The sequence below is a fragment of the Melospiza georgiana genome, chromosome 3 (assembly GCF_028018845.1).
Source record: "Melospiza georgiana isolate bMelGeo1 chromosome 3, bMelGeo1.pri, whole genome shotgun sequence".
In the NCBI taxonomy this organism is placed as follows: Eukaryota; Metazoa; Chordata; class Aves; order Passeriformes; family Passerellidae; genus Melospiza; species Melospiza georgiana.
In genome coordinates, this window is record NC_080432.1 from 223,858 (window position 1) to 236,041 (window position 12,184).

Consider the following 12,184-nt stretch of genomic DNA (forward strand, 5'->3'; position numbering starts at 1 on the left):
TGTTCTTGGTCCTTGCAGCAGCCATCTGACTTTTCCTCCCACCAATCCACTCTTTTATACCACCAGCTCTTATTTGCTACAGGTGTTGCCTGTTATCATCCTACTCTTTTGTATTAGGGTCCAGCTGCAACTCGTTGGGGGATAATTACATTCTACATTCATTACCTTCATTTACCCATACTGTGTCCCCCTACATGTCACACCACCGTTCTACAGGCTGTCACCCAGTGGCCATCCAGCCTCTCCAGAAGCACTCTGACAGTTCTGGCTTACACCACACTGCAGGACAGACCTAACCACAAACTCCCACCAGGAAACTCTCCAGGCAGCAGATCAGCAGTTTACAAAAGCACAGAACTATGACAGGAGTCAAGATACTCTGAATAGAAACAGGCCTCCTCTGGATACAGTCACTGAGATTGGAAAAGCAGCCTCAGATCATCGAGTCCAGGCACTCCCCCAGCACTGCCAAGGCCACCACTAACCCATCCTGCACAGTGTCACATCCACGCTGCTTTTAAATCCCTGCAGGGATGGGGAACACTGCTTTAAATTCCTGCAGGGATGGGGACTGCACCCTGCCCTGCTCAGCCTGGGCCAAGGCTGGACATGGCTTAAAGGAAGGAGTTTTCCTTAACACCCACCCTGAGCCTGCCCTGGCCCAGCCCGAGGCCATTTCCCCTTGTCCTGTCCCTGTTCCCTGGCTGTCCCCTCCTGCCAGGGACTTGTGCAGAGCCACAAGGTCCCTCCTGAGCCTCCTTTTCTCCAGGCTGAGCCCCTTCCCAGCTCCCTCAGCCCCTCCTGGGGCTCCATTCCCTTCCCAGCTCCCTCAGCCCCTCCTGGGGCTCCATTCCCTTCCCAGCTCCGTTCCCTTCCCAGCTCCATCCCCTTCTCTGGACACTCCCCCGCCCCTCAGTGCTCCCTCCTCTGGAAATTCTCCAGCCCCATTCCCTTCTCTGGGCACTCTCCAGCCCCATTCCCTCCTCTGGGCACTCTCCAGCCCCATTCCCTCCTCTGGGCACTCTCCAGCCCCATTCCCTTCTCTGGACACTCTCCAGCCCCATTCCCTCCTCTGGGCACTCTCCAGCCCCATTCCCTCCTCTGGAAATTCTCCAGCCCCATTCCCTCCTCTGGGCACTCTCCAGCCCCATTCCCTCCTCTGGACACTCTCCAGCCCCATTCCCTTCTCTGGACACTCTCCAGCCCCATTCCCTTCTCTGGACACTCTCCAGCCCCATTCCCTTCTCTGGGCACTCTCCAGCCCCATTCCCTTCTCTGGGCACTCTCCAGCCCCATTCCCTTCTCTGGGCACTCTCCAGCCCCATTCCCTTCTCTGGACACTCTCCAGCCCCATTCCCTTCTCTGGACACTCTCCAGCCCCATTCCCTTCTCTGGGCACTCTCCAGCCCCATTCCCTCCTCTGGAAATTCTCCAGCCCCATTCCCTCCTCTGGAAATTCTCCAGCCCCATTCCCTCCTCTGGGCACTCTCCAGCCCCATTCCCTCCTCTGGGCACTCTCCAGCCCCATTCCCTCCTCTGGGCACTCTCCAGCCCCATTCCCTCCTCTGGGCACTCTCCAGCCCCATTCCCTCCTCTGGGCACTCTCCAGCCCCATTCCCTCCTCTGGGCACTCTCCAGCCCCATTCCCTTCTCTGGGCACTCTCCAGCCCCATTCCCTCCTCTGGGCACTCTCCAGCCCCATTCCCTCCTCTGGGCACTCTCCAGCCCCATTCCCTCCTCTGGGCACTCTCCAGCCCCATTCCCTCCTCTGGGCACTCTCCAGCCCCATTCCCTTCTCTGGGCACTCTCCAGCCCCATTCCCTCCTCTGGAAATTCTCCAGCCCCATTCCCTCCTCTGGGCACTCTCCAGCCCCATTCCCTCCTCTGGGCACTCTCCAGCCCCATTCCCTCCTCTGGGCACTCTCCAGCCCCATTCCCTTCTCTGGGCACTCTCCAGCCCCATTCCCTTCTCTGGGCACTCTCCAGCCCCATTCCCTTCTCTGGACACTCTCCAGCCCCATTCCCTTCTCTGGACACTCTCCAGCCCCATTCCCTTCTCTGGGCACTCTCCAGCCCCATTCCCTCCTCTGGAAATTCTCCAGCCCCATTCCCTCCTCTGGGCACTCTCCAGCCCCATTCCCTCCTCTGGGCACTCTCCAGCCCCATTCCCTCCTCTGGGCACTCTCCAGCCCCATTCCCTCCTCTGGAAATTCTCCAGCCCCATTCCCTCCTCTGGGCACTCTCCAGCCCCATTCCCTCCTCTGGGCACTCTCCAGCCCCATTCCCTCCTCTGGGCACTCTCCAGCCCCATTCCCTTCTCTGGGCACTCTCCAGCCCCATTCCCTCCTCTGGAAATTCTCCAGCCCCATTCCCTTCTCTGGGCACTCTCCAGCCCCATTCCCTCCTCTGGGCACTCTCCAGCCCCATTCCCTTCTCTGGGCACTCTCCAGCCCCCTTCCCTTCTCTGGGCACTCTCCAGCCCCATTCCCTTCTCTGGGCACTCTCCAGCCCCATTCCCTCCTCTGGGCACTCTCCAGCCCCATTCCCTTCTCTGGGCACTCTCCAGCCCCATTCCCTTCTCTGGGCACTCTCCAGCCCCATTCCCTTCTCTGGACACTCTCCAGCCCCATTCCCTTCTCTGGACACTCTCCAGCCCCATTCCCTTCTCTGGACACTCTCCAGCCCCATTCCCTTCTCTGGGCACTCTCCAGCCCCATTCCCTCCTCTGGAAATTCTCCAGCCCCATTCCCTCCTCTGGGCACTCTCCAGCCCCATTCCCTCCTCTGGGCACTCTCCAGCCCCATTCCCTCCTCTGGGCACTCTCCAGCCCCATTCCCTCCTCTGGAAATTCTCCAGCCCCATTCCCTCCTCTGGGCACTCTCCAGCCCCATTCCCTCCTCTGGGCACTCTCCAGCCCCATTCCCTCCTCTGGGCACTCTCCAGCCCCATTCCCTCCTCTGGGCACTCTCCAGCCCCATTCCCTCCTCTGGAAATTCTCCAGCCCCATTCCCTTCTCTGGGCACTCTCCAGCCCCATTCCCTCCTCTGGGCACTCTCCAGCCCCATTCCCTTCTCTGGGCACTCTCCAGCCCCCTTCCCTTCTCTGGGCACTCTCCAGCCCCATTCCCTTCTCTGGGCACTCTCCAGCCCCATTCCCTCCTCTGGGCACTCTCCAGCCCCATTCCCTTCTCTGGGCACTCTCCAGCCCCATTCCCTTCTCTGGGCACTCTCCAGCCCCATTCCCTTCTCTGGGCACTCTCCAGCCCCATTCCCTTCTCTGGACACTCTCCAGCCCCATTCCCTTCTCTGGGTACTCTCCAGCCCCATTCCCTTCTCTGGGTACTCTCCAGCCCCATTCCCTTCTCTGGACACTCTCCAGCCCCATTCCCTTCTCTGGGCACTCTCCAGCCCCTCACTGTCCCATTCTCTGGGCACTCTCCAGCCCCTTGCTATCTCTCTTGCTGGGAGAGGCCCAGGATTTGATGTGCATCCCCACCAGTGCCACGTATCCCAGAGGGAAAGAAGCATCATTCCACCTATTCAATGGATACCAGAAATTAATACAAACTGCAAGACCAAAGGGAGGAGTGCTCAGTTGCACTCGGCGCTTCACAACAAACACGGAATCCGGTGGAGCCCGAGAGCTCAGCCACACTGAGCTGGTCTGTGGCAGGAGGAAGAGGCAATGATTCCTCATCCCTAACTCCCAAGGGGAAACAAACATCAAAATAAACAAGGCAGTGTGGAAGAAACCCCAATATCTGTGAATGAGCCCATTCAGACAGCTCCTCAGGAAGGTTCTGTAACTGCACTGGGAAAGAGTGCCAGCAGAGTGACACTCAAGGAGAGAGGGAAAACCAGACAGGACAAACTCCATGTGACAAACCCCCAGTCTGCTACAGCCCATCCTGTTCTTCTGTGACACTTTCATTGGCAGAGAGACCTTGAAATCACTGCAGGTAACTGAACAGCATCAGTCACGCAGGAGGGGCTGAAAGATCAGTACTCTGAACAGAAAATGCCATAAAAATTGGTATGCTGTGGAAGCGCCACTCTTGGAAACAATCCCTGAAGTCACATAAAACACTAAAGAAAAGCTATTATTTCATGTTTTCTGATAATACCGGAGAAAGCAGGCAATGAGGGGAGCAAACAGCATATTTTAAACAGGACCATGACCACCTGATCTTGACACACATCTCTAAATGGCAAAGCTGACTGCCATAAGGTGTCAGAAGTAAAAACGCCTGCAAGGTGAGATTATCAGTAATTCTGATATGGAATAATTGTATTTGTGTACACTGTTCATGGGATGCTTGAGGGAACTTCCAAAGGTACACAACAAGAACGATCAAGACAAGTGTCAAAGCCAAGCCCTCAGCCTTGTCACCATCACCTGTACCGTCCTTATGTTAAACTATTTTTCAAACCATTTTCCATGCCAATGTGCTTCTCAATCTGTGTGTGTGTGCACAGGCAAGCACACATCTGCAAGCAACCTTCACACCAGATGAGCCAGAGCTGGGACAAGAGCTCCTGGGGTTGGGTTCTGCAGAGAAAGAGGGCCTGGGAGACAGGTACTACACACCTGAGACGGGATTTCTCCTGAGCACTGGTCAAGAGAAACAGGGGGCAGCTGTCCTGCCATCCATGTCACTGTGGGATGCCTGAGGAGCACCACAGGATGCTGAAGATCACCATGGGATGCCTGAGGATCACCATGGGATGCTTGAGGAGCACCACAGGATGCTGAAAATCACCATGGGATGCCTGAGGAGCACCGTGGGATGCCTGAAGATCCCCATGGGATGCTTGAGGAGCACCACAGGATGCTGAAGATCACCATGGGATGCCTGAGAAGCACCGTGGGATGCCTGAGGATCCCCATGCTTTCAGGCTACCCCAGGTCTGGCTGTGCCTGTGTCCATCAGGATTTGCCAGGCCCCTCCCTGCAGCCAGAGCCCCACAGAGCCTCTCTCTGTCCCCTGTGCTGGCCCAGCAGGCAGGAAGCCTCTCCCCAGCCAGTCCAAGCTCCCCCAAAGCTGTGGCAGCTGTCAGGACACCACTGTGGCTGCCTGGGCCCCCAACACAGAGGGCTGACCCGTAAGGCTTTGGCGCTGCTGCAGACCAGGGCCACCAGGGCAGCTGTCAGGACACCATGGCATGTGTCCTTCCCCAGACAGAGGGCTGGCTTTGGCGCTGCTGCAGACCAGGGCATTTTTAGAACAGCTCTGTGAGGAATGCAGAGGGAGCTCAGCCCAGCCCCTGCAGCCTCCCAGGAGCAGCTAGCCCTGCAAGGATGAGTGCCAGCTGTCCGTCACAGCCTGTGAGCACGGACACAACGGGGCTGTGACAAATGCTCGGCACCCCCGAGTGCCCCTCGGCCATTTCTGGCACTTCCCATTTCTGTCAGGAAGCCCCACATGAGCCAATAAAAATGTTAAAAGGGCTTCACAAACTCCCTTCTTCTTAATACCTTCCCTGTGGTCAAGGAATGCTATAGAAACTACAGCATGGCATTGGTTTTCTGCACCAACAGGAAAAAAACCAAACCCATTGTCAAAGCCTGTCAGGGAGCTGGCAGCCCTCTAAGTGCCAGCCTGCTTGGAGGACTGGTGCTTATCTTTTACTGCCTCAGCAAGTTTCCTTCCAGTCACAACAGAGGCTGAGAAAATCAGGCTCCAGCATCCCACAATCCAAACACTCAGTATGTTAGCATTTTTTCTCCAAGAATCCTGCACTCTGTCCCCTTGAAGAAATCCAGGGGTACAAAAGTCACCAACTGCCTTCAAATGAAAAATTATTCAAGCAACTGAGACTCCCCCTGGAAGTGAGAAGACAACAAAGAGATAAAGATGCAGCAGACCCAGTGTTTCGGTTCCTGTCTCTCTGAGCTCAGGTCCTCATCAGTCACAGCTCTTTTCTTAACATGGTTCTTAACATAGTTTCAGCATAGATTGAGAGCATCTGTAAGCCTGAAATCCAGCTGTAACATCCAGCCATCAGCAGCTGAGGAGTGCCAATCCAAACGACAGACAGGTCTTCCATAGAAAAAAGAGAACCAAACTCACAGCAGTGTGCTGCCTAAATGAATTTTTTTAACTTCCAGCATCCACTGAAGAACAGCAAGACTGGATTCACGTGCACAGGTGCACAGTGTCTCAAACTTTGCTCCCTGAGCTCTGCTCCTGAGCTGGCAGCCAGGCCCACAGGGATCTCAGCCCATCACAATCCAAACGACAGACAGGTCTTCCACAGAAAAAAGAGAACCAAACTCACAGCAGTGTGCTGCCTAAATGAATTTTTTTAACTTGCAGCATCCACTGAAGAACAGCAGGACTGGAGTCTCGTGCACAGGTGCACAGTGTCTCCAGCTCTGCTCCTGAGCTGGCAGCCAGGCCCACAGGGATCTCAGCCCATCACGCTGTCACAGTCTGCACGCCACCCTAAGGGAAGCTGTGCAGGGCTGCAGCTTCCATCCCACGGTGAAAAACCCCACACAGAAAACAAGAATTACTCAACGTGGCAACCACTGCATGCACAGCCCCACTGACACGAGGCAGAGAGGAACATCTCGATCTCAGCAGTCACTGAAGTGGGGCAGAACACGGAGAGTGCAGCAGGGGAAAGTCCAGCTGCTGATCCAGCACTGAGTGAGTAACACACGAGCCACAGAGCAACAATCAGCCACAAGGTCATCCTTGGCTACCAGGAACTGAAACGTCCCTTCAGCCAGCCCAAAAACCCCCTCAACACTCCAGAGGCCGTGGGACAGCTGCCCAAACCCTGTGCAGGACAGCACAGGACAAGTTTCCAGAGGATGGGCAGGACACAAGCAGGGCTGCAAGAACTGCAGACATCTTTTCATGAAAAATCTCTTCTTTGGGATTTTTCCTCCTGAGAAGCTGAGAGGCCTCAGGAACAAAAGGTAAATAATGGTTATCTGCTGCTGTGGAGTGCAACAGGTGCATCTGTGATTGGCCCACGCTGGTTTGTTTGTAATTAATGGCCAATCACAGCCAGCTGGCTCAGACTCTCTGTCCGAGACAGAAGCTTTGTTATGATTCTTGCTAATGCTATTCTTAGCTTAGCTAGCCTTCTGGTGAAACCTTTTCTGCTATTCTTTCAGTATAGTCTTAATATAATATATATCATAAAATAATAAATCAGCCTTCTGAAACATGGAGTCAACATTCTCGTCTCTCCCCTCATCCAAGAACCCCTGTGAACACCGTCACACCCAGTGCTCTCCCGCTGCCCGAGCAGCCTGGCACATTCTCTGGGAAAACGCAAAGGTATTTAAGCACAGATCAGTGCTCAGTCTCCCATTTTCTGCCTCTTCTGCTCCAAGCGCCAGGCTGAGGAGAGCAACAGCACTGGATGAGAGCAGCACCACCCTGAGCAGGCTGTGCCTCCTCTGTGAGGAGCCCCCAGAACAGCCAGGCCCAGGCTCTGCCCTCCTCACCCTGGCAGACACAGCCACACACCCCAAAAGGGGACCTGCTTGTGCCCACACACACGTGGCACGGACTCCTTCTCTCCAAAGCACACCACAAAGATGCCAACAAAGTACTTCTCCTAAAGCCTTGGCTCACACAGTCACACGGCGCTCTCCTCCCCAGAACACGTACAGACAGAAACTTGCTCGAGAGGCAGCCCTGACACACAGCAAACCCAAGGACAGGGCCATCGAGGAGAGGCCGAGCCTCTCCCACTCACACGAGCTTGCCAAGCCCAACACCATTAACGCTGGGCTGGAAATGAAGGCTGTGCTGCAGCGGTGCCCAGCTCTTCCTGCAGCCCTGTGTCACCCACGGAGTGCCAGCAGGGACAGCAGGCACCCAGCTCTGTGCCAGGAGGCTAAACCTGACCTGCCAACGTGGTGCTGCACGCCTGCTCCATTAGGGAGTTTCTACTCCTAGGAGGCACAGCAGATGATTCTCGAGATACTCGGACAACCCAAGAAAAGCAAGCTATGATCATGCGGACTGCAAGGAGGAAATGGAAATGGAAATGTCCTGGCACAGCAGGGCAGCACGAACAGAGGTTTTCAGGGCCAGCAAGCACAAGAGAGCCAGGTGAGCACAGGCTGGAGACCCCACCAGCCCTGTGACCACCCTGCCCTCACGCTGTGGGGCCTGCCCTGTGCTCCAGCCACGGCACAAGACACTCTGTAAAGCCTCACCCGTGCGCTGGTCGGGAGAGAAACCAGGGATGTGGCACCATCCCAGAGCCAGATTCAGCTCTGGGAGGAAAGCAGCACAGTCCACAACACTGCAGGAACCACGGGTGCTTCCCCATGTTCCACAAAAAATGGAATGTGGGGAACACAAGCTTTTTCTATCTTGTTAAAAAGGGTTTCTAATTAAAAATGTCACAGAAGCATTTGATTTTATTAAAACTACTCTGAACTTTCATGGGAATTACACTCTTTGCACTACAGAGCTCCCTGTTTATAGGAAGAATTACAATCAATGAACTCAACACTCAATCCTTTTTTATATCTGAAATTTAAGCAGGAATAGAATACAGAATAGCCAGCTGGAAGGGACCTCCACAGATTTCCTGGTTCCACTGTTGAACCCAATCAGGGCTGGCCCATGTCACAGCATGTTGGGCATTGTCCAAATGCCCTGACCACGGACAAGCCTAGGGCAGGTGTGACCCCCTCGTAAGGAAATGCTCCCTCTTGCCCAGCCTGAGCCTCCCAGATGAAAGCTTGGAGCTGTTCCCTGGTCCTGCCCTGGATCCCGGGGAGAAGATCTATACAGGGAGCATCCCCTCTCATCAACACCTGGCTCTGCCATGTGCAACAGCCCCAGGATGGGGTTCCATGCCGTCCCACGAGGTTCGCCCTCTCGATGCCAGGGAACGTGCTCGCTCCAGCCGAGCTGCTGCCACCCAGGACCGATCCCTGTGGTTCCTTTCTGCAGGGCTGCGCTCCATCCGCTCCTGCCCCGCTCAGCCCCGTTCCCCGCAGCATTTCCCCTTGTGTGTTTCCGTTAGCGGGCACGGTTCGGTCCCGCTCGGTCCCGTTCCCCGCAGCATTTCCCCTTGTGTGTTTCCGTTAGCGGGCACGGTTCGGTCCCGCTCGGTCCCGCTCCCCGCAGCATTCCCCCTTGTGTGTTTCCGTTAGCGGGCACGGTTCGGTTCGGCTCCGCTCGGTCCCGCTCCCCTCCCCGAGCCCGGCGCAGCCCCGAGGGTGTGGCCGCCTCGGGGCGTGGCCAGAGCGAGCCGCAGCCAATGGAAGCGGCCGGCGGTGATGTAAGGCTCCGCGCCGCCTGCCATTGGCTGGCGAAGCCGACCCGCCGGCCCCGCCCTGGCCCCCGGCCCCGCCCCGCGGTGCCCCGGGACCGGCCCCGATCCCGGTACCGGTCCCAATCCCGGTGCCGGTCCCGGTTCCGGACGGGCCGCGGGCGCTAGCGGGGGCCCGAGGCCGCTTGCCCCGAACCGGGAGCGGCAGCCCGTGCCGGGACCGGCGGCGCGGGCACCGTCCCGCCCAGCGCTGCGCGTTCCAGTAAGCTGGCACCGACAGCCCCGGCGCACAGCCAGTCTGCCCCTCCCTGCACTGTCTGCACAGCTCCACCTCTGCTGCAGCGAGCGCATCGCATCGCTCATGGATGGTAAAACTATCTTTAAAAAAATAAATAAATATAAAGGTGAGGCCATTACATTTCAAAACCTATAGCCGGAACACGGCACTCGGAGCAAGCAGGAAAGGATGTCACACATAGGAAGTACCAGAGCAGAGGGAGAACACGCTGTCTCAATGCTGTGTGTGCACCCATTCCTCTCCAGATTATCATGTCTCATTGTTTCCACGGTGCCAGCTCATCCCACATCCAGCAGACACTGCCACAATAAAAGATCGGGATTGCATCACCGGGAAAAGGTCGGCAAACGCTTTTTCCACAGTGACACCATCTCCCTGAGAGCGCCAGTGAGTAAGAGCCTGTCAGCACACTGCACAGACAGGAATAACCAGTGTGGACAGGGGAACAAGGGCACTCTGCTCTGGGACAGGCAGCAAAGCTGCTACACCAAATAAACCCCAGGTCAGGACAGCTGCAGTGCCACAGTTTGCTCCAGAGAGCACAGCAGCCCGATGATTGTGACAGCAAAGAGAGTCTGCTGTCATGCAGCCCAGGCAACAAAAGCCTCTCCACAAGCTGGGGGCTGACTGAGACACAAATTCGCAGCAGGATTTCAATGCAGGGTCAGCTGCAGCTGAGGCTGCTCCCAGTCTGAGCTGAGTGAAGGCTCCGGCAGCAGCAGCAGCCCCGAGCCCACCCAGATCACCCAACAATGATGAGTTCTGCAGCCCTGACACCCACTCCTCAGCCTCTGGGGGTACAGCAGAGCTCTGGCCTCCACAGTGGCAACCTGAAGCCGTAAGACAATCATTTAGCCACGCCGAAATGTCAATGAATTTCATTTGCCTGCTGAGGGCCTACTGAAAACCAAAGAAAACACTAGAGCCTCCCAGATGTTACTTGATGTGTAGGAGAGCACAGAAAACCCTGTGTCTCTTTGCGTCAAAATGATCAGTACTAAATAAAACACATTGAAAAGACAACACAAACAAGCCAGCTTTGTTCTCCAGCACGTGCCCCTTCAGTGCAAAGCAAGAGATAAAGCACTTCAGGTATGGAATATACTGTGAAGGACACAGCCAGACATTCACACTTCTCTAAAAAATAGAAAAAGGAAACTTTTTTTTCCTGTTAAAGCTACATTTGTAACCAATCTGCAGAGCCACACCAGAACAGGCACATCCTGAGCACACCAAGCCAGCGTTTGGCTCACGTTAAACCAAACCATGACAGCCCTCAGCAAGCAAAGGTGAAGAACTGCAGGGAATCCCTGACCTTACTCTGACCTCCAAATTTACATCAGAACAAACGCCTCTCTCACCACCCCCGGGGTTCGTGCTGCCCTTTTCGCAGTGCTGGACAAAGCAGACAAACGCCTGTGCTCAGCCCGAGCCGGCTGAGAAAAGCCCCATCAGCACTTGGTTGTGTGGCTGTCAGCACCTGCCAGGGCTGCACAGCCTGCCCAGCCAGGGAGAGGCACCGTGCCAGCACAGAGCAGAACCAGTCCGTACAGACAGCCCCCAGGAAGGAAAACAGGAGAGGTCCCAAACACCACGATGTGATCTCCCTGTGCCCTGACACAGCACGCTGCCAGCACACGCACCGGGGCGGGCAGGGCAGCACAGGCCGAGGAACGAGGCTGTGAGAGCTCACTGTGCGGCATCCTGGCTGCAGACCACACAGCAAAGCCAGCTCTCAAAGCCAAGGAGCCGGCTCGAGAACCGGCAGCAGGTACACCCACTCCCCAGAGAACACCCAGAGCTGTCCAGCCACCGCTCCTCGCCGCTCCCGGAGAGACACATCGGAGAATCTTGCACCGGGAGGGCCGGAGCCACTCCCCGCGCCCAGCAACTGGCCGTGACAGCGGCCTGCGGCAGGGCACGCATCCCTGGCCGCGCTCCAGCCGCACGCTCCGGGCCGAGGAACGGCAGGAGCTGGGCCCCGCATCCTCTCCCCGCCTCCCGGGAGCGCGGCGGGCCCGCTGCGGGGCCGGGCTGTCCGGGAACAGGCGGCAGGAGGACCGGGGATCGGGGGGAGCGCCCGCCGGGCCCCGCCCGGGCTGCCCGCAGCTCCGGGAACCGGCTGCCGGCACTGACCTCCTCGCGCCGCTTCTGCCAGCGGCCGCACGGCGACTCCTCCAGGATCTCGGACTCGTCCTCGCTCTCCTCCTCCTCCTCCTCTGGGGGCGCCGCGGAAGTCACCGGCGCAGACACCGAGGTCATCCCCGGGCCAGACGAGGCGGGCTCCGGCTTGGGGTCGGAGCCGCTGCTGGGCACCTGCTTGGACTCGCCCTCCGACATGCTGCGGTCGCACACCCTGCGGGAGAGCCGCGCTCCGTGAGGCGCCGGGCCGGGCCGGGCCCACCGGGCCGGACCGGGCCGCGCCCGCCGGGCCTATCAGCCGGGGCCGCGCCCCGGGCCTGCCAGCAGCGGCCGACCCGGCCGGTCCCGGGGCGAGGCGGGGGCCGAGGGGTGGGAGCCGCGCACTTACCGGGCCCGCAGCGCCTCCCGGTCCCGAGCACGGCCCCGCCGCAACCGCCGCGCTGCGTAACGCGCCGAGCGGGGTGGGGCCTCCGCCGCAGCCAATCAGCGC

The 12,184-nt window shown here is 57.6% G+C and overlaps 1 protein-coding gene across 2 annotated transcripts in view; it reads right to left on the reverse strand.

The window, feature by feature from the left end:
- Positions 1-12,147, reverse strand: part of NRBP1 (nuclear receptor binding protein 1) — a 34,866-nt gene extending 22,719 nt beyond the window's left edge. For both annotated transcript variants that reach the window (XM_058021087.1, XM_058021086.1), the window contains exons 1-2: positions 12,083-12,147; positions 11,689-11,908 (exon numbers count right to left, since the gene is read on the reverse strand). In XM_058021087.1, the coding sequence (XP_057877070.1) occupies positions 11,689-11,892 (204 nt within the window). In that variant the 5' untranslated portion in view covers positions 11,893-11,908; positions 12,083-12,147. The remainder of the gene's footprint in view (positions 1-11,688; positions 11,909-12,082) is intronic.
- Positions 12,148-12,184: the final 37 nt, after the last annotated feature.